At 41.6% G+C, this 26,049-nt stretch overlaps 1 protein-coding gene across 3 annotated transcripts in view; it reads left to right on the plus strand.

Moving 5' to 3' along the window:
• Window positions 1-229: 229 nt before the first annotated feature.
• Window positions 230-26,049, plus strand: part of IFFO2 (intermediate filament family orphan 2) — a 60,701-nt gene continuing 34,881 nt past the window's right edge. For all 3 annotated transcript variants that reach the window (XM_074975732.1, XM_074975733.1, XM_074975734.1), the window contains exon 1: window positions 230-1,101. In XM_074975732.1, the coding sequence (XP_074831833.1) occupies window positions 500-1,101 (602 nt within the window). In that variant the 5' untranslated portion in view covers window positions 230-499. The remainder of the gene's footprint in view (window positions 1,102-26,049) is intronic.

Raw genomic sequence — 26,049 nt, forward strand, 5'->3', positions numbered from 1 at the left:
GGAAAAGACGGTCTGGGCCTGGGCGAGCCGAGGCTGGGTGGGCGGGGCCCAGGAGGAAGGGGGCGGGGCCAGGGCCAGACGGGCCGCGCGTGTAGGGCAGAGGAGAAAGGGGGCGGGGCTTCGCTTGCAGCCGGCCGAGGAGGGGGGGCGTGTCTCGCGCGGATGCCGATGTAGAGTCCCGCCCCGCGTCGCCGGCCTCAGTCAGTCAGTCAGCGCCCGGGCAGCGGCGTTGGATGCGGCAGTGGCTGGCGCAGGCGTGAGTAGCCGAAGCCGGGCGCTCCCCCGCCCCCTCTCCTCCGAGACACCCGGACTGCAGGAGGGGATCGATCCCGGGGTCTTTATTACCTCAGAAATAGCCTCCCCTCCCCCCGCCCCGGCGAACCGCCACTTCCGGTTACATTCACCCTCCCGAGCCGGGTGAATACCCGCCCCCGGCTGCTGCCAGGATCCCAGTCCCCGTCTCGCCCCTCGCTGCGGCGAGGGCCCGGCCCCCGGGAGGATGATGAACTCGCTTCTCTTCGGCGAGATGGCCCGCGCCTTCTCCGCCGCCGGCCCGGCCCCCGGCCCGCTGGGCCCCGCCGGTCCCGCGCCGGCCGCCCCGCCGGTGACCACGGCGCTGCGGAACGACCTGGGCTCCAACATCCACCTGCTGAAGGGGCTGAACGTGCGGTTCCGCTGCTTCCTGGCCAAGGTGCACGAGCTGGAGCGGCGCAACCGGCTGCTGGAGAAGCAGCTGCAGGCGCAGCAGAGCGAGCGCCGCTTCCGCTACAAGACCTTCTCCCGGGACCAGGCCGTGCAGACAGACGCGGGGGCCCCGGGCGCCGGGCACGGCGCGCTGCCGCCCGGCCCCTCCGCCGCCGCCGCAGCCGCCGCCTCGCCCTCCCCGCCGCAGCACTACGGCCGCCTGCCTGGCACCATCTGGAGCTACACCCAGGTGCGCCGCACCGGCGGCGGCGGCCTGGAGACCCTGCAGGGCCCCGGCGTCTCCTGGACCCACCCGGACGGCGTTGGGGTGCAGATCGACACCATCACCCCCGAGATCCGGGCCCTCTACAACGTGCTGGCCAAAGTCAAGCGGGAGAGGGACGAGTACAAGAGAAAGTGAGTGCTGGGGGAGGGGGAGCATGGGAGGCAGGAGGCGAAGCTGGGGAAAATGTGGGCCCCCCCTCCAGCTGCTGGGGATAGGGGGTGGGGGGCTGCCCCGCAGCATGCCCTAGCTTGATGTGGTTTCCATTCTGCACAGGGTTTACGGTTGGGGTCAGTGGCTCCAAGCACCCGCACTACACGCATTGCTCCAGCATCACTACTCCCACCTTTTTTTTTTTTTTCTGGCATGGGGGAGTTGGTGGAAGGAGAAGGTTTGGGGGACCCCTCATGACCACCCTCCCAGGGTGAGGGAGGCCTAGCTTGGTTGAGGAATGTTAGAGGCATGAGGGAACCTGGCTTCCCTTTCCCCAGACTTCCTATCTGTGGAGAGGAGGCAAAGGGATTGGGAAACTTGGGAGTTGGTTGGGAGAATTTGTCCTACCACCACCACCACCCTGGATGGTGTGGGTGGCATTTGGAAAACCTGGAAGCTCTTTGGAGGTTGAAGGCCCAATTTCAGGTTTTCTGTGTAAGTTGTCTTAAAAGGAGCCCTGCAAGCCTAACAGATACTTAAAAAAAACCAAAATTGTCCTTGGCCAGGGACCCCATCTGCTATTAATGTTTGTTTACACAATTAGACCTTGGTTTAGCTTGGATGATGAGAACAAGTTTAATCACTTTCATCATCAATTTCACTTTCTGGTATTAGTGAAATAGCTCAGTGTTACAGTATTTGGGTTGTAAACCCTGCAGGGAAAGGTTTGCATCCAAACAAAAGTTGGCGGTTTATTAACACTGAAATGTCAAAAAAACAAAACAAAAAAACAAAACTCCACCAAATGTACATGAAGGTTGGAGAAAAAAAAGCTTTACATGAATTTAAATTTCAGTCTTGGGTGATCATAACATAAAATTAAACTTGAACCCCTGTGTCCACTCTAGAGTATGTGCACTCAGAATAGCAAGCCAGTAAACATCAGTGGTTTGGATTCTGGAGACAGAATCCTATATGCAGTAAGTGCTCAGGGTGTCCAAAGGACAGTCTAGGGCACCCACTGCTAAATTCTGTTTCCCTTCTGATTTAAATAGGGTCTGTCTCTGGCACTTTGGTTTTGTAGAAGAGCAAATTCAGACTGCCCTTTTGTGGGACATCCAGGGTTTTGGCTGTGTGGAATCACATCCTGATTGTAATGGTCTGACGTATTCCTTATAAACAGTTAGTTTGTCACACTTACAGTTGTATCCTTCGAGTTATTTGCCTAAAAAAAAAACCTTTAAATTGGGAAGGTGTGTGATTATATAAATATGTCTTTTGGGGTTGCTCTAGCTCAAGGTATCTCAAAATGGGGGTAGGGATCCCTTAGGGGTCATGAAATTAGTTCATGGGCAGTCACGAGCTATCAGTGTCCACCCCAAAATATGCTTTGCAGCCAGGATTTATAATGGTGTTAAATATGTAATTTTTAATTTATGTGGGGGAGGTCATACTCAGAGGCTTCCTACATGAAAAGGGTCAACAGTACAATCGTTTGAGAACCGCTGTTCTTGTTGGTTCCTATGCATCATCTTGAAGAGACTTTTTCTTAGCATAGAATCAGAGACTGTATGGTGAAGCTGGACAATGGCTAGCTAATACAGTTTCCTCTTTTCAGTTTTGTTGGCTTAAATTGGAAATTGTGGTAAAATCACTTGTAGATGAGTGACAAGTGCTGTCTTCTTTGGCTACTTTTAAAAATACCCTTTGAATCCTCGTATTTCCTTGCATGTACCTGTGTGAACCACAAAAACAAAATCTAGGAAATCCCGGTTCCAATTGATTTCTACTGTTAAGTGGCTTTCAGTAGTACGAGTTCTGTGGAGTGGGGACTCGAATATGATGCTGAAAGGTGGCTGATGGCTTGTCTATTATTTGTCAAGACAACTTTTTTCTTCTTTAAGGAGTCATAGTCAAGTCATCCAGTCTTGTCTATTAAATTCTCAATTTGTGGTAAATTGTATTAGTTATACTGGCTATGTGATGTGGATGGCTGTTCACTATGAAGCTGCTATTCTGTTCGTTAGCGTCTTCTAAAACCAGGGTGAAAGGCCTCTGAAAATGTCAGTGGAGCCTTAGTGCTATCAAAATTTGATTGAAGTTAAGTTGGGCTGTATTTTGTTGTCTGTAGTGTTGGGCACATTTATAACGTGGGCTTGTTTTGTTTTCATATTCTATACTAAGAGGGATGGAATGGTAACACTTGGGAGAATATGTGTTCAACCATTTTTCATTTAAGAAAGTTTTGTGTAGGATGTGGTTCATGTTGTGACTATCTAGTGCTATATTTCTTTTTTTTTTTTGAAAGAGGTGAACAGTTTGTTTTCTCAGGAAGAGGTGAACAGGTAGTCAGTGCGGTTTTGCACTGTTTTAACTTTGTGTTTAGAAATTGATCAAGTTGAAGAAGTACAACCCCCTACTGTGAATGCAGTTACAATGTACTTACACCAGTGGAGCTGCTTGTGATATAAACCATTACATATCAGTGTAACTGCATCCGCTGTTGAGGGGAGGGGGCTTCTTGCTTTAACTAGATCTGTTTCTAAACTATGGCAGTTAGCATAGTATAAATTGTGTAGACAACTGCTAAGTGTGTATGATTGTGATAACATCTTGAGTCCCCCTTGGAAAGACTTTTTTTTTTTAAATTTGTCAGAATGAAAAGCTTAAGCAGGTAACAGTCCATCTGAAAGTAAAATGTTAACTTTTAATTTTTTTTTAATATCTCCTTCAATATGTGTAGGTCCTAGTTTTTTTTTTTAAAGTAACTATTATAATTTTTGTTTGCCTTCTTGATCCCATTTCCTTGTCTGTGGCTTTCAGTTAGTCAAATTTAGATTTTGTGACATGCTCTTTGGAGTTGATTGTCTTTTTTTCTAGCAAATTAATTGTGTGATTAGAAAATATTTATGCTGTTTACTCTTGCACTCATCTCTAGCAGTAAAAATAGATTTCACTTTTCTTTTTTCATGTGCTACCACAGTATTGGAATGCTTGCATTGCAAACACCACAGGGACTCGGAGAGAATGCCGTGTTAGTCTGTAGCTTCATAAATAACGAGCAGAACTAGAACACCTTAAAGACTAATAAATTTATTATGTAATGAGCTGCTGTTGTTAAGACCCAATCTGAGAAAATGAGTCTTGCCCACGGAAGCTCATGACCTAATTTATTAAATGTATTAGTCTTTAAGTTGCTACAGTTATTACCATAGGGACTGTTTACTTCCCAAATTATCATTTTTTAAAAATGAAAACATTTAGAATCATAGATGTGTAAGACTGGAAGGGAACCCAAGAGATCATTTGATCCATTCCTCTGCACTCAAGGTAGGATTATTTAATAAAAAGCTGACTGTGCTCAGACAGATGTTAGAATCCTGGTCCTTCAGGTTAAGAGCCTGATGTGCTACTGACTGAGGTAGCCAGCATTTCTACTGTGTGATTCTTGTAAAAATCTCATTTTGCGTTTAAACTACCTGATGCGATTCTGTCACCCTGGATAACTCAGTTATTCCAAGCACAGTGGTCTCCAAATAAAGAAGCTAGTGGATTTTGCCACTATTACTTTTGGGAAAAAAACTTTGACAGCAGAGTTAAATGTACATAAGTCTCTGTGCCTCAGACAGAGTTGAGAAACCTGGGACCTCTGGGCCACATGTGTCCCGTCAAGATTCTCTATGTGGCCCACAAGACACAGTTTACCATTGCACAGAGTTGCCAGGTTAAGCTGGTTTCCTGCAGGTACTAAAGTGACACTCATAAAGAAAAGGCATGTAAGGTGATGTGCGTGCTGATTGCACGCAACATTGACTGTCAGAGCTGTGCACTCAAGCCCACTGATGGGGGGCAAAGAGGGCAATTACATCAGGGCCTGGTGCATTAGGGGGGGCCAAGGCTGCTGCTTCCTGTGTCTTTTTTAAATAGTGTTGCTGTAGCAGCATGGTAGTACTCTGGGAGCTCCAGAGTTCAGATATGTGGAGCTGCAGGGTATGAGGGGGCTATGTAAGTAACTATGTGAATGACTGGAAGGGGAGAGCCCAGCTCAGAAGGGATGGGTTGGGGGTGGAGGGAGGGAAGCCACTCTGGGAAGAAAAGGTGGGAGCTAAGCTTTGTCAGATCTGGGTACAGGGTGGGGGAACCTAGCTGGAAAGGAAAAGAGGGGAGGATTGGGGGCAGAGGTAGGCAGGGATGGCTGGGTGTGTGTGTGTGTGTGTGTGTGTGTGTGTGTCACAAGACTGCTGAGGGGCAAAGGTGGGCTGGAGGCCACAGAGGAGGGAAGATCCTGAGCTGTGCAAAGGACCACAGTGATCAGAGCTGTTCAGGGGTAGCAGAAAGTGGAAGGAGGGTGAGAGGGGTACCTCCAGGCAGGTGATGGATGGGTTTGTGACCAACCAAGGGGTCCCCTGATTGAGGGGTAATGCTTGGGGTTTCCCTGGATGGGGTGTTTCCTGTAGCTCTGTCAGAGAGTGAGATAGAGTGCCCTTTGACTGTCATGTCTGGGGTGTGGAATTCCTGTCACTGGACCTGTACGTGCTTGCTCTGCTTCCAATCAAATGCTTTCTACAATTCAATCAGCACACCTCACAAATTCTAGGTATGTAAGTGCAGTTAGCAAAACTACCCTATCCTGGGAGGCTGCCTTGGTTCACAACAATTTTGTGGCCCACTGAGATGGAGGCCACTTATTAGCCTAGGTTGCCCATTGTTGCCTAGGCCTTGCTCTGCAAAGGAGTAAGAGTAATCTGGCTAGCTTGCTTATTTTTAACTTGGAAAGCAAGGTACAATACTTTGTCTTGGCAAATGAATCTCTTTTTTGAAAGGCTACTATCTTTCTTGGGGTGTAATGATTCTTCATCTTTCCATGGGTCCTGTTAGCAAACTTCAGCTTCCTTAGAGGAAGAGAACTAATGTAGTTACAATGTGTGTTACGTTGTCTTAGATGCTTGCCTCTTAGGATAAGATGTCTTGCACTAATGGTGGTAGTTGGTTTTGAGTCTTTTTACTGGCTGTAAATTATCGCGCTCTTACAAAGAATGTGATTTCTGAAAGTAGGGTTAGTGTATTCATACGCTTTTGTCTGAAGCAGTATATTTATTCTCTAGTGGGTATGATGGACAGGAGGACAAAGTTGTCAAGCACTTCCTCCTTTGGGGGTGCGGAAAATGGAGTGGGTGGTGAATGTGAAATCTGAGATTCAGAATCAAATTCACTTGTTGTATCTTAACATATTTGCCTTTTGTGTATGGAGTGCATTGGAAAATCTGTTTTCAAGTGATTTATGTTGTTAAGAAAATTTTAGGTTTGGTCCATGCTCTTATTAGCTCTGCAAGTTAAAATGCACAGGGGGTTTTGTGCTAGCACGGTGATATTTGAGGCATGGGCTTGAACATAAGAATGGTCATATGGGTGAAACAATGGTCCATCTAGCTTACAATCCTGTCTTTTGGCAATGGCTAATGCAAGATGCTATAAAGGAAATGAACAGAACCGAGCAATCATTGAGTGATCCATCCATCCTCTCTTGCTCATCCCAGCATAAACTATAGGCTAATAGGTCCATCAATGGCTATCTTTCATGAGCTTATCTAATATTTTTTGAATCCTGTTATGGTTTTGGACTTCTCAACATCTCCTCCTGGCAATGAATTCCACAGGTTGACTGTATGTTTTATATATTTCTTTTTTTTTTTAAAGCCCATTGTCTATTATTGTCACTGAAATGGGGAGATCAGAGCTATACTCAGTATTCAAGGTGTGGACATACCAGAGATTTATATAACAACACAATAGCGACGGTCTTACCAATTTCTTTTTGGTTCCTAATGTTTGACTTTGCATTGTATTTAAATGAATGTTTTCAGAGAATTATCTACCATGACCCCAAGATCACTGAGTAACCTTGAGTAGTAGTAACTAATTTAGGCCCATCATTTTTGTAAGTACAGTAAACCCTTTTGTATCTGGCAGCCCCCGGGACCTGGAGATTGTCAGATATTCAAATATTCTGGATAATAGAAAGATATATGTAGCAATGCATAACACTAATGAAAGACGAAATTAGATATTAAGAAACAAAAATGTGTGTGGAGTTCTTTACAGTATACAATACTACTGTTAAACTTCTACTGTATTAGCTGAATTAACTGATATTTCCTTTCTCTATACTGCACTTATGTAGTTAATTTTCCATTTACTTGTGGTTAAAATGGAAAACCATAAGCCAGTTATCTGAGATATGAAAGAAGCTGTTACGAAGGAACACTAAGTTTGTAAAGCACATTTTCTGGTGATATTTCTTTTTTATCACAAAACCAAGAAATAGTAACCATATAGATAATTAATTAATAATACATTTCAGAAAGCAATTTTAAAACGTATGAGCTCTAATGCATAGATCTTATGGAAAATGCACTGGTACCGAGATGTGTGACAAATGACTACATTACTGAGTTCTGCAAATATTATTGCTGGTGTGTGTGTGTGCATGCGTGCGTGCGTGTGTGTTTATATCCCCTGTTTGAAATAGTTGTCAATTTGCAGTTAGTTTCAGGACTGGATTGTAAGGTGTGGCTAGCCCAGTTTCCTCTTGAATTTGAATGTCTAGTAGCTCATGTGCAGCTGTTTAATGGTAGTTGGTGATGGGGTATGATTGGGGGAATCATGTTCAAAATAAAATAAAATTTTAAAGCTTTCATTTGAACAAATATGGAAATCATGCTATATGTGCAAGCTTAAAAACAAAGCACTCAGTTGAGAGCAGTTTTTGGTAAAGAGGAGTTAAAACTGTCTTAAAGAATCTTTGATGTGTTCCAGATTTTTGATCAGACAAAGTTTACAAGCTTATGGACTGAGAGAATTTTGAAATTATGAATGGCTTCCCTCTAAGAACAGACATTATTAAATTTCCTATGTGTTTTTTCCAACCATGAAAGTCTATATTTTTTTGGAAGTGGAGTGTTAGCTTACTGTGATATAATGTTGAAATGTACAACCTTTGACATTTTATGGTCAATGGAACATTTTGATTTCTTTTAAAATCTGGATGAGAAATGCACAAAAGTTCCCAGGAAGAATCAGCTGACTGAGACGTGGGCTGTGTAGAACTAATTATTTTTTCCCTTATACTATTTTACTGAAGGATATGTAAACACAGACCTTTTATTAAAGAGAAGCACAAAAAGATTTAACACTCTGAATTTATTAATTTCTAGATAATCACTAAAAGTAGCTTCTGGTTCAAGAACCTTCTCAAAGGTCTTCTATCAATTTTTGTCATCTGATTAGCACCACTTATTTTAACTTTACTGTTGCTATTTGAGAGATAATGCAAGTGGGAGAAACTGTATGCAGTCAATCTCAGTTCCCCTGTAACAGTTAAAATAAGAAAACCAGTGAATCACTTTTCCAGCCTTTCAATAGTAGTTACATTTAATGTTGCTTCTAAATGTTAGAAATAAAACTTAGTGTTCTTGCATGTGTCTTTTGTCAAAGGAAGGAAAACATAGATGTGAGAAGAAAATATCTTCAGTGTTTTCTTTGAGAGACATTGGACCTGTAATTACAGTAAACCTGCGAGTTACATGGGATTGCATCCACATGCCTCACATTTTCCTATAGGTTGGGATGTGGGGAGGGGAGATGGGAAGCAGGCTGCAGCCTGCTTTCCGGATCCCCTGGGGTTGCAGGAACCAGGAAACAGAGTGGTGGGGAGCCAGGGGGCAGCCATGTGGCAGTAAGTTTTTCGGGTCCTGTAAACAGTGGGGATATGGGAGCTGAGCTGCAGCCATGAGCTGGTCAGTTTCCTGGGTCCCGCGAGTGTATTGGCTGCACATATCTCAGTGGTTTACTGTATATAAAATGTGGATTTTTAAATTTTATATTGGCTTAATGCAGCCATTTTATATATGCACAGCCATTTACCTGGTTAGACCACTGTTGCTCAATCAGCAGTACATGTACCCTTGGGGGCAGACTGAGGTCTTCCTGGGGGTACGTCAACTCATCTAGGTATTTGCCTGGCTTTACAACCGGCTACATAAACACTAGTAAAGTCAGTAAAATCTAAAAGTTCATTCAGACAATGACTTGTTGCTACTGCTTGATATGCTTACGCTCAAAAGTACATTATTTCTATTCTAATTTATTTGGTAAGATGGTAGAAAGTCAGCAAGCTTTCAGTAGTGGTCTTCTATGATATTTTTGCTTGTTTGTGTAAGTAAGTAGTTTTTGAGTGAGGTGTACAGTAATTTGGTGGTGTGCCAAACAAATCTGATCCCTGAAAAGGGCACAGGGTAAACTGGACAGGTTGAGTACCATTTGTTTCAAGTTATCAGATTTCCTTAGGACCATGTTTCTCAACTGGCAGTATGGGTACTCTTAGGGGTACACGAGAAGTATGGGGTCACTTAATTTTTTTAAAGGGGTATTTTATAGAAAAGGTTGAGAAATATTGGGTTATACTAACAGTGATCAGCAGTTTAATTGCAGTGATATGACTGCTGTATAACAAAAAGGAAGCTCCAGATCCTCTGACATAGCTTGTTACAAGAAGCATTCTGTTTCAGAAGAATAGTTAATGATTCAAAACTGTAAACAAAGTTGTCATAGTTCAGTCTAGTTGTTGTGTTACATAATCACCTTGTTAGTATGCTAACACTTTAGGGTCCTTGTTATATTTTAGCAACTGAAGTAGTGTATCTGGAATCCAATCAACATGATCCAAAAAATGAGCTTAATTACACATCCACACACTGAAATGAAGTCTCCTGAACTGTAGGAGAGCGTCTTTCTCTATTTGAAGAAGCAGCGTTACAAATCAAGGCTTACCAAAGAGAGTTACACCTCAGATTATGAAATACAGTAATCCCTTGAAATGCACGATTTTGAGTTGTGCTTAATTCTCATTAACGCGTTAAGCACAACTCAATATCCTACTCCCTCCGCACCTGACCTGGCTCAACCCCTCACAGGTCTGTGTGGCCCCTGCTCAACTCCACCCTCTCCCACCCCACCTGCAGCCCTAATCCACCCCAGGCATAACCCCCTTACCACAGCCCCAACCCACTGCCAGGTTTAACCCTCCCCAACTGCCAACCCCAAGATTTACATTTCAAAAGGAGCTCTTGGAGCTTCTACTGCTTCCCTGGCTGCAGAACATGTGTTCAGCTGGGGGGAAAAAGCCCCCCCCCCGATTTACATGAAATTCGAGTTATGCGAGGATGTGTGGGAATGCAACCCTTACATAACTTGAGGGACTACTGTTTGCCAAAATGTTCACTGCAAAGAATTTGGTTTTGAATATGGTATTCAAGGCAAAAATGGACCCTGCACTTTTTATTTTGAGGCAGATAACAGTTCAGGTTCTTACCTCTTGAGGCACTGAGATTTATTTGTGGTGATATCCCTTTAAGATGTGGGAGCACTGCTGTGTGTTGTGACTGTCCACATAGTCCTGTGTGTGGCCAAGAAAAGTGTGCTGAGTTTGCAGAAACCCTCATGCAGATATTCCATGCTCTTCTCTCTGAATAGCTTTTTAAAAAAATTCTGCAAGAAATCCGGTCATCAGTCTGTCCAGTGCCTTTGTTTGAACACTTGTATGGGTTTATATTTGATGGGTCTAAAACGGTTTTTAATTGATTCAGATATTTAGATTCTACCAGATGTTGGGATATTCTCTTGCAATGTTGGAAAGAAACTTAACAGTTGAGCTGGAAATAGTTATTTTTCCTCAGAGTGGTCTTTTGAAGATTAAAGAAGTCCAGTTGAAGAAAGAGATTGTCCAGCTACAGCAAATTTAAGTTATCAAAAGCAAAGCATGTCAAAACTAACTAGATGTATATTTTTAAAGGAACTTTAAAAAGTTGTGCTTAGGACAAACACTGGATGAATTTCTAAGTAAACTTTTAAGTTAAAATATCAATGGTAATATGACAAAAAGTGTTTTTATTAAGTCCCCATGCATTTATAATATGGCTTGTGAAGTGACCAGAAGAATTTCTTCAGGATAGTAAGTTTCTTTTTTTTCCCCCCTCCTCTCCATATTTGTTTGTTCCAGAACTTGTAATGTACTTCCCTTTAATTTGTAATTCCAGTATATTTCTATTCTTTTTTACAGTTTGAGTGCCAGTACCAGAAGGATAAATTGAATTTAGATACCTTTCACACTAATTGAAGGAATATTCTGAGGTAAATCCTCATGCTTCTCAAATTGAAAGTTCATGGTAAAGGAATTCTAGAGATTAGAAGCGAGAAAACTTTCTCCCTTTCTTGAGCAGAAATTCTGTCATTTGATGAATAGTAAAAACAATAGCTGTGCAACAAGTTAGAGAAACAGAGTTTTTTGGGCTCCCTAAACTCTGCCTTTAATCACTTAAGCTCATGGTTTTTAGCTTTTTCTTGTTTGAGGACTTCTAAAAATTATAAATGGTCCCTTGAGTGTCTGTAGGTTGAAAATAACTGACTTAGACTTTGGTAGGCTGTGTACAAGAAATTTATTTTGTCTGTGAATTGTGCTTCTGTATTCTCCTTAATATTGATGTATTTTTAGAGTAGCTGACCACGTAATGAGGGCACTCATGCTTTTGGGGAGAAGGCAACGTCCTGTTCCCCTTCAATCTTCCCTTATATATATTGCTGTAGTGCACTGCAGACCCAGTCAGGATTGGAACCTTTACCCTGAAGAGTTCACTCATGTGTCTTGTTTAAATTTGATCTTCCCTCAAATAGTTTAGTAAAAGGGGGACAGTGACAATACAATATCTTAACAGTGGGAATCACTTAATTCTGAGTCATACTAGTTAAAATTCTCTATTACATTACAACTTTTCTGTTCCCCTTTGTTTGTCCACTTGAAAAAGTCATCCTGGGTTTTCACTTATTGTCCCCAACCACCTCTTTTGTTTGTCTCTAAAGTGGGGTTAGGGTAGAGGTAGATTTTCTGGAGCACAGGAATGGATGGAATTCCTTTTATATTCTGGTTAGAGTGTCTGAGGGGAAACTTGAACTGTATTCAGTTCTTTTCAAAGGGTGGTGCATGCATGCAAAATACTTCCCACTGGTTTATAGGTTTTAATACACCTTTCAATATTTTGATAGTCCATATGAAAGAAATTTCAGGTTTTTCAAAGGCTGAAAAACTGAATTCTGAAGTACATTTGACATAGCAAAAACAAGCCCTTTAAAAAAATCTTAAACCCAAATTGTCTTTGAGGACGTATGCAATTTAGGAATCAAGTGAAAACAAATCCAGGAACAAGGTATTTCTAGCTATTCATTATATGTAATCATAGGTTTAAATTGGTATATAATAGTGCATTTCAAGTGCTTGGCTTTCTGTAGCTCAAGAATGAGACTGATGCAGAGTTTAGCAGCTGGTTTTTGTGGTTCAGGTTTTTGTGGTGATACTCTGCCAGGATTTCGCATTGGCTTCCTGCATATATATATTTTTTTTGTCATCCTGTTGACTGCTTTGTTGAAATAGTCTAGGGTTCTGTTTTTAAAATGTGTGTTTGGGCATATCTAGACAAAAGTATGCACAAAGGGGGTGAAGAAACCATATTTTCTATTGGAGACCTGTATACCCATTGGGTTAAAATCTTAAAGTAAATTAGGAGTGCTGAAATGGGGAGCCATTAGCTGAAGCCATTTTGCAGCTTGGACTGTTTTTAAAGTGTTCCCTCAGGCATGCCTCGTTTGCTTAGTAGAAAGTTGTCTAGAACTATGTGGTGAACTTTGGAGTAACAAACGGATCAGGAGGCTTCAACTGGGATTTGGCTCAGTAAGCAAACAAAGAAACAACATACCCCAAGGCTATATTTTTAACTTGCAGTTCTCAAAGTAACTTTTCTGGCAAATACTCTGATAAATCCTTCCCCTCCCCCACACACCTGCCTATGCAACTCAGAATCCCTACTCTCATATTATGTTTATTCATGGATCTTAGCATTAGTCTCTTCCTCACTGTTCCTCTGCCAGTTTGTATGCAAACCTTCTTATTTTTGATTTGTTAAGGAAAAACTTTTCCTTTTACTTCAGTTTTGACTAGCAGAACAGCATAAGGTTATAGTGGCATGTTAAGATGGACATCTGGCACTAGTATCAGAGAGGTAGCCGTGTTAGTCTGTAGCTTCCGAGAACAACAAGAAATCTTGTTGTTACTCTGTTTGGCACTAGCGTTCAGATACATTGTGAAAATGTCTTGGTTGGGATCTGTGAGTGAAAGTGATTGACTGGTGATCCAGAAATCAGTATTCATATCAGCTGAGGGGAAGTTTTATAGGAAGGAGTGGTGGTTTTCCTAAAATGAACAGAAGGCTAATGCTTTTTGGCTGCGTTTTAGACTGAACTTTATACAGGTTTGCTTGCTGTGACTCATTCTGTCATCTAACGCATGTAGAAATCCAGTGATTTATCACATCTTCAGCTTGTTTACACATGCACAAGTTCTGAATTGGTGTGTAAGCAGATAACTTTCCAGAAAGTTCTGTGGTGGAGGAATAGTTCCATTGTTTTCTGCAATGGAGAGTGGAGTCTTCAGTAGCAAAATCCTTTACTTTGTAACTGTTTGTGCAGTTAAGAAATTAATATAGCATGGCTACATCTACACTAGCACACTGCGTTGAAGTAGCCTATTTCGAAGTAAGGACATCGAAATAGGATACTTCGACACGTATCATCTACAGTCCTCCAGGGCTGGTGCCATCAATGTTCAACGTCGAAGTAGCGACGGAGAAAGTCGAAAGGAGCCGCCCCGGAAGGAAATGCAGAGCGTCCACACACACAAGTGCTCCCTGTCGAAATAAGGGGCCAGCAAAGCCCCAAGCCGCTCCCTTAAAGGGCCCCTCCCAGACATACTCGGCCTGCACAGCACGAGATCCACAGAGCCGACAACCGGTTGCAGACCCTGTGCATGCAGCATGGACCCCTAGCTGCAGCAGCAGCAGCCAAAAACCCTGGGCTAAGGGCTGCTGCATGTGGAGACCATGGAGCCCCTCAGGGGCTGCACAGAGCATCTCTCAACCCCTCAGCTGATGGCTGCCATGGAGGACCCTGCTATTTCAAAGTAGTGGGACGTGGATCATCTACACATGTTCTACTTCGACGTTGAACATCGAAGTAGGGCGCTATTCCTATCTTCGGATGGGAATAGTGATTTCGACGTCTCGCCACCTAACATCGATTTCAATGTTGAAATAGCACACAGCTTATGTAGATGCGACGTGTGCTATTTCGACATTGTGCCGGCTACTTTGAAGTAGGCAGCTAGTGTAGATGTACCCCATCTGATTAAAATCATTTTTAGTAAATCTAATCATATTTGGCTGTAATATTAAAACATGTTTAAATCTCTGTATTTGCTTTGTATGTATTCATTGAGTTATTGATCCATATACAAAACATTACATCACTCCTGCCCCAGGCCCACTTCAGTAACAAGTAGGGCGACCATATCTCCCTGTCCCAAATATGGGACAGGGAGATATTGGGGGTCGGAGAGGAGGGGCAACTCCTCCCAGCTGCACCAAGCCCCAGGGAGCTGGTGCTCCCTGCTTGGAGCTTCCTGCCCCCAGCCCCCCAAGGGCCTAAATATGGGACAATGCATCCCTTTTAAAAAAATAAGTAGGAATGCTGTTTTGGCATCCCAAATACGGGACTGTCCCACTCAATGCAGATAGGTTGGTCACCCTGTTAGAGAGGCTAGAAAGAATGGTGCTCTGTGCACATGAATGATGTCTTCCTTATTAGTGACCATAGCACTTCTATCTAGCTGAATTGTTAATGTGTGAAACTAAATTACGGATGATGTATGTGTTTTTTTGTTTGGGCAGTTCTACCCCACCTTTTTCATGACCACGTGACTGACAATGACTGGACACAGAACTGTGAAACATCTTGCTAGAGTTCATGTATTCAATTTGCCCCAGTAATTACTTCTTGAAAGAGGGTTCAAATTAACAGAATATAATGTAATAAAATTGGTTACATGTGTAAGGATAGATGTTTCTACTTAAAATTTATGACTGAGAATTGGAAAATAAGCTTTTGGATTTGGATCAGACTTCTTGGTTAGAATGACGAAACACTGGACTTTTTTGTGGATTAGTGTCCAGTCCTTCCAGCATTGGCTTTCACCATCCTGGAATTTCCCAAAGTATATTGTCCCTTAGCAATCTAACACTGTTTCCATCATTGCTGGTTGTAATGTGGTTCCAAATTTAGAATTTAATCTGATAGTAAAATCAGTAGAGTTACTTTGGATATGCACTAAAATTATTGCTAAAAACAAAACTTGGTATTACGGGCAGTCTGAACATTTTAATTTTAATTTTCTTTTTGGATGCTACAGACAAGATAAATAGCGTTGTGGTTCCCTAGTTTAAATTTTCTCATATGTGAGTTCAACATGCAGAGTTGTTGTAAACTATCCAATACAAACATAACTTGAGTTATAAATGTCTTATAAAATGCAAGTTATATGTAAATGCTTTTTTGCATTGCTATAGAATAGTTTCCTTTTGAGGTTTTAATGTACATTGTTTATATTCATTATTAAAGTTAGTACCAGTTCTCTCATCTGAACTACCATTAAAACAGAGAGGTTGGATCCAAGACTTCATCCCACACAGTCCTTAAGTTAAACTAGAACAGGTGTAAAGTGGGACATAATTATTAAAATTTTTGAAATCTTCAACACCCCCCCACCCCTTTTTTTTAAAAAGAAAATACAGAGGAAACCACTGTCTTTTTCCATAACAGCTGTTAAATCACCTGCTCAAGTCTATTCTCAGCTACGGCTGATCAGGTTGTCAGTGCTGGCTTTTTACTGACTGGCATCCTAATAAAGTGAATCGTATCTATACGTGCTATTGAGCAGGTTTTGGTATACTCTTTTAGTTTCAAAAAGTAACTGCTGGCACAAATGCAATCACAAACTGATACTCATATTTGGAGAACTTAATTTTTTTTTTTTTTTTTTTTTTTATTTGGGCCAAGGAAGCGGAAGCATTTGCTGGTTGACAGTATGCTAGAGCAGTCAGGCAACCTGCGCTTTATATATGATACTGTTGCTGCATCTCTGTGTGATAATGGTAAGTTACTTAATAGCCATCTCGTTCATAGAATCATAGAACGCTAGAACTGGAAGGGACCTCAGGAGGTCTCAGAGTCCAGTCCCCAGCCCTCAAGGCAGGACCGAGCACTATCTAGACCACCCCTGACAGGTGTCTGTCTAACCTGCTCTTGAATATCTCTAGTGATGGAGATTCCCCAACCACCCTTTGAGTGTTTAACCACTCTGACAGTTAGGAAAGTTTTTTCCTAATGTCCATCCTAAAGTTCACTTGCTGCAGTTTTAGCCCATTGCTTCTTGTCCTAGCCTCGGAGAACAATTTTTCTCCCTCCTCTTTGTAACCCTGTTTGAGGTACTTGAAAACTGCTATCATGTCCCCTCTGTCTTCTCTTTTCTAAAGTAAACAAGCCCAGTTCTTTCAGTCTTTCCTCCATAGCTCATGGTCTCTAGACCTTTAGTCATTCTTGTTGCTCGTCTCTGGACGTTTTCCAATTTCTCCACATCCCTCTTGAAACGTGGTGCCCCAAACTGGACACAGTACTCCAATAGAGGCCTAATCAGTGCTAAGTAGAGTGGGAGAATGACTTCTCGTGTCTTGCTCATGACACTCCTATTAATGCATCCCAAAATCACATTTGTTTTTTTTTTTTTCCCACAGCAGCATCTCACTGACTCATATTTAGCCCGTGTCCCACTATGACCCCTAGACCTCTTTCTGCAGTATTCCTTTCTAAACAGTCATGTCCCATTCTGTATGTATGAAGCTGATTGTTCCTTCCTAAGTGGAATCCTTTTCATTTGTCCTTATTAAGCTTCCTTCTATTTAGCTTATGCCATTTCTCCAGTTTGTCGAGGTCATTTTGAATTATGACCCTATCCTCCAAATCAGTTGCATCCTCTCCCAGCTTGGTATCATCTGCAAACTTAATAAGCTTACTCGTTATGCCACTATCTATATTGTTTATGAAGCTGTTGAATAGAACCGGTCCCAAAGACTCCTGCAGAACCCCACTTGTTATGTCCATTCAGCATGATTGTGAACTGTTAACTACTCTCTGAGAATGGTTATCCAGCCAATTATGCACACACCTTATAGTAGCCCCATATAAGTTCTGTTTGCCTAGTTTATAGATACAATCATGTGAGACCGTATCAAATGCCTTTCTAAAGTCTAAGTATACCACATCCACCACTTCTTCCTTAGCTACAAGACTTGTTATTCTAGCAAATAAGTGAGGCTAGTTCCTTATGTGTAGCATGGAGATAATGCTTAAAAGTGTTGCTTGAAAAAAAAAAAAAAGAGAGAGAATTGCTTTTCGTTTAAGAATCTTAAGCATTGTAATGCACAGTAAAACATCCTTGCTGCTAGTCTGTATTCTTGTACACAATACAATAGCTACTAGTTGTCAGCGGCTGTTGAGCTTTTATTAAGGGGACACAGCTACACTGGAAGTTAAATACCATTTGTAGGGATATTGCTTAAGCTTTGTTGTTTTTAAAAATGCTGTTTTGGGGCTGAAATAAGCTATCTGTCAGCTTATTTAGTACTAAAATGAAACAACCCCGCCCCCATGGTAGTATCTTATCAAGTTGCAGATAAAACATTTTGCTCCATAAAAGCCTCTGCTTCCCTTTCTTCTTTCTTGGTGCTGGATTAGTCTATCCCTACAGCATGTTTAAGTTAATAAATTTCATGTAGTTGTTGAAACTTGATACGTCCTCTTCCACCTTTTAATTTTAGTCAGTCAGTACATACAAGATTATTTTCCTGAGATTCCAAGAATAAACTACACTACTCTCGCTACTGTGAAATAAGTGCAGATGTGCAGAATTTGCTGCATGTTGGTATAACTGATGTAGAAAGATGCAGCTTTTCAGTTTTGGTTTCAAAGGCTCAAGTCACCTTATTTCCAAGAGATGCACTGATCGTTTATTGCGTGTCTCTCTCCCCGATTGCTTCAAACTCAGTAGTGACTTTGGCTGATTGCATAGACTTTATTTCCTGTGCCATGCTTGCATGGCTTTGCTGCTCACTGATCTATTACTAATTTTTATGAGTTTTAGATAAATGACATCAAGCATAGCACTCTTGTAATTTCATGTTATTCTAAACACAAGGGATTGAAGCAATTGTCTCAGTCACTGGTCCCTTTGTCTATCTCTACATTAAAACAAAAATAATCCAAACGTGTGACCCTTGCAGCATGTGTCCTTCCTCAGGAGTGAGTCTTTCATCGAATCCAGTTAATATCACATTAGTATCTTGATATACGTAATAATTTAGAAGTGCATAATCCTTGCACAGGTACTTCACATACTTGTTACAGTCAACAGGTGACATTAGTCAATGAGCACTTTTAGCTTCAGTCATTGTGTGCATGGAAGAGCATAATGGGGTTAATCTAATTTACCTATTCGATGCTGGTACAAGCTTGCTGTCTTCCAGTATTTTCCAATGTGAGACTTTTGCAATTTTAACTCTCTCTGCTTTTATTTCTGGTATGTGTGATGTCCTCATTATCTGTATGTTTAGTGCAGAGTTGTGGAAAACTTGTCTGAAACCTGTGGTCTGCAGTATTTCTGGCTGCTGTAGAGTTGGAGGCAGTGTTCAAAACTTGCTTTCACCATATTTGAAAACTTGAGAAATTGGTAATATTTATTTGCAGCCATAATTCCTAGCAACAAGCTCTTCCCATCAGAAGATAGGGCCACTCAAATAACTTAATGTTGTTAGCTTTTTTTTTAACAGCAGTATATTACTATGCTATATTGCAGTTGTGAGACTTGTACTTAATTCTGCTGTTATATCTTCAATGGGTAGATAGTGGATTTTGTTTGTAAATTCAGTGTGTTGTGAGATTAATCTGGAATTTATAAAATTAGTGTAGCAGAAATGAGGCTCGACAAGTTACCTTGGGACTGACTTGCACCTTAACCAATATGTTGAAGTCCATAAATCTTAATTTGGCATCTCAAAGACCTCATTTGACTACGCACTGTGTTCCCAACCCTTAACAATTGGGTATTCTCATTATGGTGTTAAGTACAAAGTAACCTTATTTTCCTAAGAACTACTTGCAGCAGTCAGGTGGTGAGGAATTGGTGGGAATTAGTGTAGATCTTAAAGGGTTATTTCATAATAAATGGAGTGTTTTAAATGAGTGATGTAAAAACAATATTTCCTGCATTTTTTTTAAATATTGAAGAATACCATTATATGCTAACCTGCACGTATAAAGTAAGTGACACAACCAGAGCTACAAATTGTTACGCTCTGCCATTGGACATACCCTTGATAATATATAAATCATGAGGATATCCTGAAAAACGATTGATTAACTGAGGAGGTAATTTATGATACAAAGGAGATTAAGGCCCTTATTGTCCAGTAGTATCATGTTTCCCTGCTGTGTCTCTTCTGCTAATTTGCTTTTCAGCTATGTTCCTTCAATCAGATTTCATATTGAAATGTAATTTTAAAATAGGTTAGTTTTTCATTATTGAGCAATAGTTATATCAAAGCTTTATGCCCACCTACTTGTAGTACTTTTACTTATTTGCAAAAGTGTTAACTAATATTTTATACCACTCCATTTTGACTGCTTAATTGTAGTTTTTGTTTTTCCCCTTGTATGGACTGAAGAAACTAACATAGGCTATGTCTACACGATGAAATAAAGTCGAATTTATTAAAATTGACTTTGTAATGCTCAGTTTTATAAAATCAAAGTTGAGTATCTGCATCTTCCCACAAAGTTGATTTAGTGAGTCCCCACTAAATGGCCAAAGTTCAACTGTTGCAGCAGTGCATTGTGGGAACCTATCCCTCAGTTCCGTCAGCCCCGTAGCATTCTGGGTTTTTTGCTGGTGCATAATGGGGAGGAAAAAATGCCCCACAAGTGGTTGTGACTGTGTGGTGTAATTTTCTTACAGTGCATTGCCCTCATTCCCTTCCCTTTGAAACTAAAGGGCCATTTTTCAGCAGTTTCTTTCCTCGATGAGAGAAATTATCATCCACATTACAGACCTTTTAACTAAATGTGTCTTGAGAGCACCCCCTCATCTTTTCAGACTGCATTACCCTCATTCTCCTCGAAAGCAAACAGACATTTTTTTCAGAAGGAAAAGTAGGGAATCCCAGGGGAAAGAAAACTATGACTGAACCATGTCAACAGGTTGCTCAGCTAGTTTTCCCCTATTGAGAGAACAGCAAATGCTAGAAGAATCTGGATCCATGTGAATAGGTAAAGACTTATATTATTCACAAAGAAAGAAAGTAGAGAATTCCAAGGGAAAGAAAGCCAAACAGGTAGTGTGCTTCAGAAGCTGAAGCACTCTTCAACACTGTGGTCTGGGAGCACATAGCTGACTGCCCATGGCAAAAGGCACCTCAGTTTTCCCCTGGTGAAAACACCTTTCAATCCCACATGTTTACGATAACAGTGGATTAAAACCAGATCACATGCAGAATGGTAGGGAGGGACTCATGTCATCAGATACCTCAGTTTTTACCGGGTAAAAACTGAGGTCAAACAAGCCACTGCTGAGACTGCAGCTCCCCTGAGCCAAACACTTGGGAAGGGAGAGTACTGCAGTGGTATGTCTCGGCAGGTGTGCCATCCCGGAAAATAGGTGAGGTCAGGGGCTGGCCCCCAGGTAAACTGGCAGGAGTGAGCTGAGGCTCCTGTTGACATGGTGCAGTCACCTGGTTTCGTATTAGCTGTCCTCCCGGCAACAGCCCCAGAACAAATTTCCTGCTGTGGGAGCCACCCCTCCCCTATCATGTGTTGTTGCTTTACTGGGGTCAGCCAGCCCCCGAAAATCTCTTCTGAAGGGGGAACCAGCTCACCAGCACTTGGTAGACCCTCAGAAAATGTGACACACAGAAGCAGTCACCTGTGCAGGCCAGGACATGCTGTTGTCTGGAAGCATGGTCCACACTGCACAGCTAGATTGTGGTGTGGTGGGGCGGGGGCCAGTCTGCTAGTCTCATGGTGCCTAAGGAGGGGACAAGCAACCCAACTGTATGGTGCTGGGGGTGTGTTCCACAGAAATGTGAGGCACAAAAAAAGTTTGTGCTTCCCCTGCTACATCCTGTCCAGGGAAGAAGCCTTCAGCCTATGCAGGGCAGGGTGTGCTGCCCTGCTGTCTAATGTGCCACTGTCTGGTCCCAACAGCCAAGCCACCACATGGTGTGGTGTAGCGGGGGATAGCCCATCAGCTGAACTGAGACCCTGGCTCTCCTGTTGGCTCCATGCTGGGGGTCTCTTTCATGACTAGATGCGATCACCACACTAATCATAGAGGCTATGTCTACACTAGCCCAAATCTTTGAAATAGCACGCCAGCGGCCACAGTTCTTCAAAATTGTTGCTTTTTGCTACTGCGTGGCTCGTCCAGATGGGGGTCCTTTTCGAAAAGGACCCCCAACTTCAAAATCCTCATATTCCTATCTGCTGATATGGCTATTTGCATGACCATTTCGAAGATTTGGGCTAGTGTAGACACGGCCCGAGAAATTAATTCAGAATGCTGGGCTTCCTGTTTCCTACTTCCTGTACACCTGGAGAGCGGGGGAGGTGAAAGTGGACAGACGATACACCTGAGGGGCATTTAGGATACCTGTGGGACACCTCTGGAGGCAAATAAGAGATTTTAAAGTAACCCTGTTTTCACACTAGCATTGATCCGACTTCTTAAATTTGAACTTGGAATTACACTACATCAGATAGTCGATTCAAGAATGTTGACCTTAGTGCTCCTTAAAAGTGACCTAATGGTATTCAGTGAAGACAGTAACATTGCAAAATCAAGCTAAATGCCTTAAAATCAACTTTGTTGTTGTGTAGACATAGCCATAGTGTCTTCTTTGACTTGTGTTACAGTTCATTACATGTTTGAGTCCACATCTGGGAATGTTGTCTGTCGATCATCTTGGTGTGTCCATTCCCAAGCACTACACAACAGTGATGGTACCAGTGTATTTTGATTAGCTGCCATAGAATAGAATATCTTGTACTTCTCTGTGTGGGCAGTGTTGAGCTGCAAGCAAATAAGATGTCACTGTAGTTTTTTGTGCAATCTTATCTAAAGGGAGTAAGATAGCAAACCATATTTAAATATTAAAAACATAATATTTGTAGTGAAGCAAAATGCTCTTTTTTGGAGGTGACTGGATGATAAAGTTTTAATGGATAAAGTTTTAGTGGATGTGGGGAGACGCTTCTCAGCTTATATTCCTATGGTGAAAATTTTAATTTTAGTTCAGACTCTTTGAACTTTGGTATTTGAGGAAGAGCCAAGATCTTTGAAAGATTACTTCCAATGGACAAGTTGAGAGTTTAGAATGCTCAAGTTAAAGGAAAATCAAACTTAGAAAGCAAAAGTGTCCTTAGGTATGTCATTAGTTTAATTCTAATCTTATCTGATGGTGCCCTACATCAGAAGGTTGCTGAAGGACTATTTCCTAGCGGGTATAAACATAACAGTGGAATTTTAGATGTTTAATTCATAACTGGCATTGTTGGTTTGTTAATCTTAGGCTACCAACTGGTACTTGAGCTACAGAGGCTTATCTGTTTTCTCAGTTATGGATGGTTCCTAGTATACTATGGTTACCCTCTCACCTGGAATAGCACACAGTCACTGGCCTACAGCGGTACATAAATCATTCATAAACAACATGATATAGTCCCTAAAGATATTGCCTGGGTTTGGAATATCTGTCACAATTGCATCTTCTGTTTGCTCTTTTGTCTCTGATAAACTTACAATACTGTACAGTCACTGTTTAACTCATGTGAATATATTTTTATTCTCTTCCAATTTAAGTAATTTCAGAAAATGTTAAAATACGCTGTTTTCCTTTCTCTTCCTGTTAAACTGTAGCCCATGGTGTTTCTATCAATGATGGAGGTGCCAGAGATGAACTGTCCAAATGAATCATGTGGCATTACCAGGACACCGTGATAATAGCATACTGTATTCCTCAGTACATGTTAATCGAGCAACTTCCCCTCTGCTTATTGTGGGCCTCTAAAAACTTGTTTCAAGTGACCTTTTCAATGTAAGAGGTCCTAATACAAAAATTCTTACACATTAACATTTGCAGATGGATTACTTCCATATGTTGGATGCCCCAAGGGATTTTAGATTTCCCATTGTAGACTGCATCCAGTACTACCTATATGGCCCTGAGAATGTCACACAGGTTACATCTGTGTACTGATTTGGTAGGTTGAGAACCATTTGGTTTAGAGGAATGCAGGTTTGTTGAAGGATTCCAACTATCAGCATAAAGATTTTTATAGGAATGTGTGGGACACTAAACTGCTTGCCTGGAATTAGAACTTTCTAGGTTTTTAGCCTGGATATGCATATATTCCTTATTTATGTAATCCAAAAGCTATTTTCTAAACACTCTCCCACCACAATTTATATTTTAAGTAAAAGCATTTGTAAACTCAACCTTTTTTTTTTTTTTTTTGCCTTAAAGGGTAGAGTAGCTTGCAATGCTCACTGCACTTGGGTCCTAATCATGTTCTAAAACTGGATCATATTGTCTGTTTCTCTCACCCCATTATTCAGGAGTGGAGAGCTCCTAATCTTCTCCCTTTTTCCCTCTCCCTTCCAAGAACAAAACAAAGCCATCAATTTCAGCTCAAGTTATTTGCATGTTGCTTTCTCTTATTTCCCTAAGAAGGTTAACTAATCCATCTGGATCAATGGCCTACTCTGGTATGGAAACTAACATGTTCATAAGAACATAAATTCGATGACTTATTATCGCATGACTCTTCCATTTCTGTGATTATCCAGAAGGGGCATTTATTTCTGAAAGAATCCAGGTAGTGGATTACTATCCACTCAAACTTGAGGCTTCAGTACTGCTAGTACTGATAATACCAATTAGTCCCCTAATGTGCAGGCTCTGTGTTGCTATTGTATGCCGAGAAGTAAATATATCATCTTACAAAAAGCAATATCCAGCTATATTATAGAAGAAGCTTTTGGGTAACATCTCTTCAATTTCTTGCATTACATTAGCAGATATAAGAGAAGGTAGCATGGAGGAAATCACATCTAGGTAATAATTTATGACTACTTAAACTTTCACAGTTATCATTGGTATAGTTTCAGTATTCAGTTGGACAGTGTCTTATCTGGATTTACACTTTTAATCAAAGCTATTATTTTACTATCATGAAACAAACGTTTTCATATGAACAGTGCAATTGATTAGGTATGGAGAGAAGTTAGAAAAAATGGCAGTAGATCTCTATTTTAATGCAAAGAGGCCCTCCTCCATAGTCTAGTTCATTAGTAGATCTCTAATATAACGATGCTGAAATGAATAGATGCCAAAGCATTACATATCAAATTCATGACCATGAAAAATCATGTCGCAGACTGTGAAACTGAATCTGCCCCGTGAGGCCTATATAGTATAGGGTAAAAGCACGGAAATTATCAGATTTTGCAGGGGAGACTAGTGTTCCTCAAACTGGAGGGTCCTGACCCAAAAGGGCATTACAGAGAAGTCCCAAGGTTATTTGGGAGTGGGAGGTAATAGAGTTTCTACCATTACTTCTGCATGGTCTTTAGAGCTGGATGGCCAGAGAGTGGTGGCTGCTGACAGTGTAGCTGTGCAGACAGCAGCACAGAATGGTGACAACATCACATGATACTATGCCATCCTTGCTACTGTGTTGCTGGCGGCAGGCAGCTCTCACTTCAGAGCCCAGCTCAAGTCCAACATTTGCTGCTGTCCAGCTGCCTTGCTCTGAAGGCAGCACTGTCACCAGCAACAGTGTGGTATTAACAAACCCTACAACAACCTTGCAACCCTCACACCACTCCTTTTTTGGTCAAGATCCTACAAGTACAGTACCATGAATTTTCAGATTTAAATAGCTGAAATTGTGATGTTTACTATTTTTAAAATCCTGTGACAATGAAATTGACCAAAATGCACCACGGATTTAGCAAGGTCCTACATAAAACATTTGGTTAAATCGTAGACTCATTCTCAATTAGAGCGATTTCTTGAGAGAAGTTTTTGTTGGATGCTATTTTCTGACAAAACTTCTGTCAACAGATCGTGACCAGGCTGCCAAATGGATTGCAAGAACGATGTACTCTGTTGACACGGCGGTAGGACTGTCTAGGTGGTCTGTTGGCAAACAGCCAACCAGAAGCATAGCATACAGGGTTGTCCAGTGTCCTGGGAAATCCTTTGTATCGACAGAAGGCCCCCCCCCGGAACATCCAGACCGGATTTTTGTCAACGGGAGCGTTCTTCCTCATGGGGAAGGAGGTACAGCTGTCGACAAAAGTGCTGCATTCTATCGACAGAACACCCTTGGGAATCTGGATGCATTGCAGGAGCCATTTTGCCAACAAAACCTGCTATTCTAGGCAAAGAGGTAGGGGTGTGTGTGTGTGTGTGCACGCGTGCGTGCACGCACACACACAGAACTCTAGTCATTTGGCCCACTCAGAAACAATGATTATTATCTTGGCTTCTCAGTGACTTGAGGCAGGTTCCCATATTTCTTAGCATGCGTAAAATTAACACATCTGTCTTTTTTGTATCTTTTTAGCTACAGAGAATCCTGTAAAATAATAGGAAGGGAGGGAAAGGAAAAGAGAGACTTTCAATGCATTGAATAGCTTTCCCAGACTTTAAGAAGAGCTCTGTGTAAGCTTGGAAGCTTGTTTCTCGTACCAACACAAGTTGATTCAGTAGAAGAAACTATTTCACCTGCCTGCTTTCTCATACCCCAGTAAATTAATTTAGTAAACTCTACTTGCTCATTCCTATAGATTAAGAGCAAATGTTCCCAGTACATAAGCTACT

This window comes from Carettochelys insculpta, chromosome 23 (genome assembly GCF_033958435.1).
Source record: "Carettochelys insculpta isolate YL-2023 chromosome 23, ASM3395843v1, whole genome shotgun sequence".
NCBI classification, from domain to species: domain Eukaryota; kingdom Metazoa; phylum Chordata; order Testudines; family Carettochelyidae; genus Carettochelys; species Carettochelys insculpta.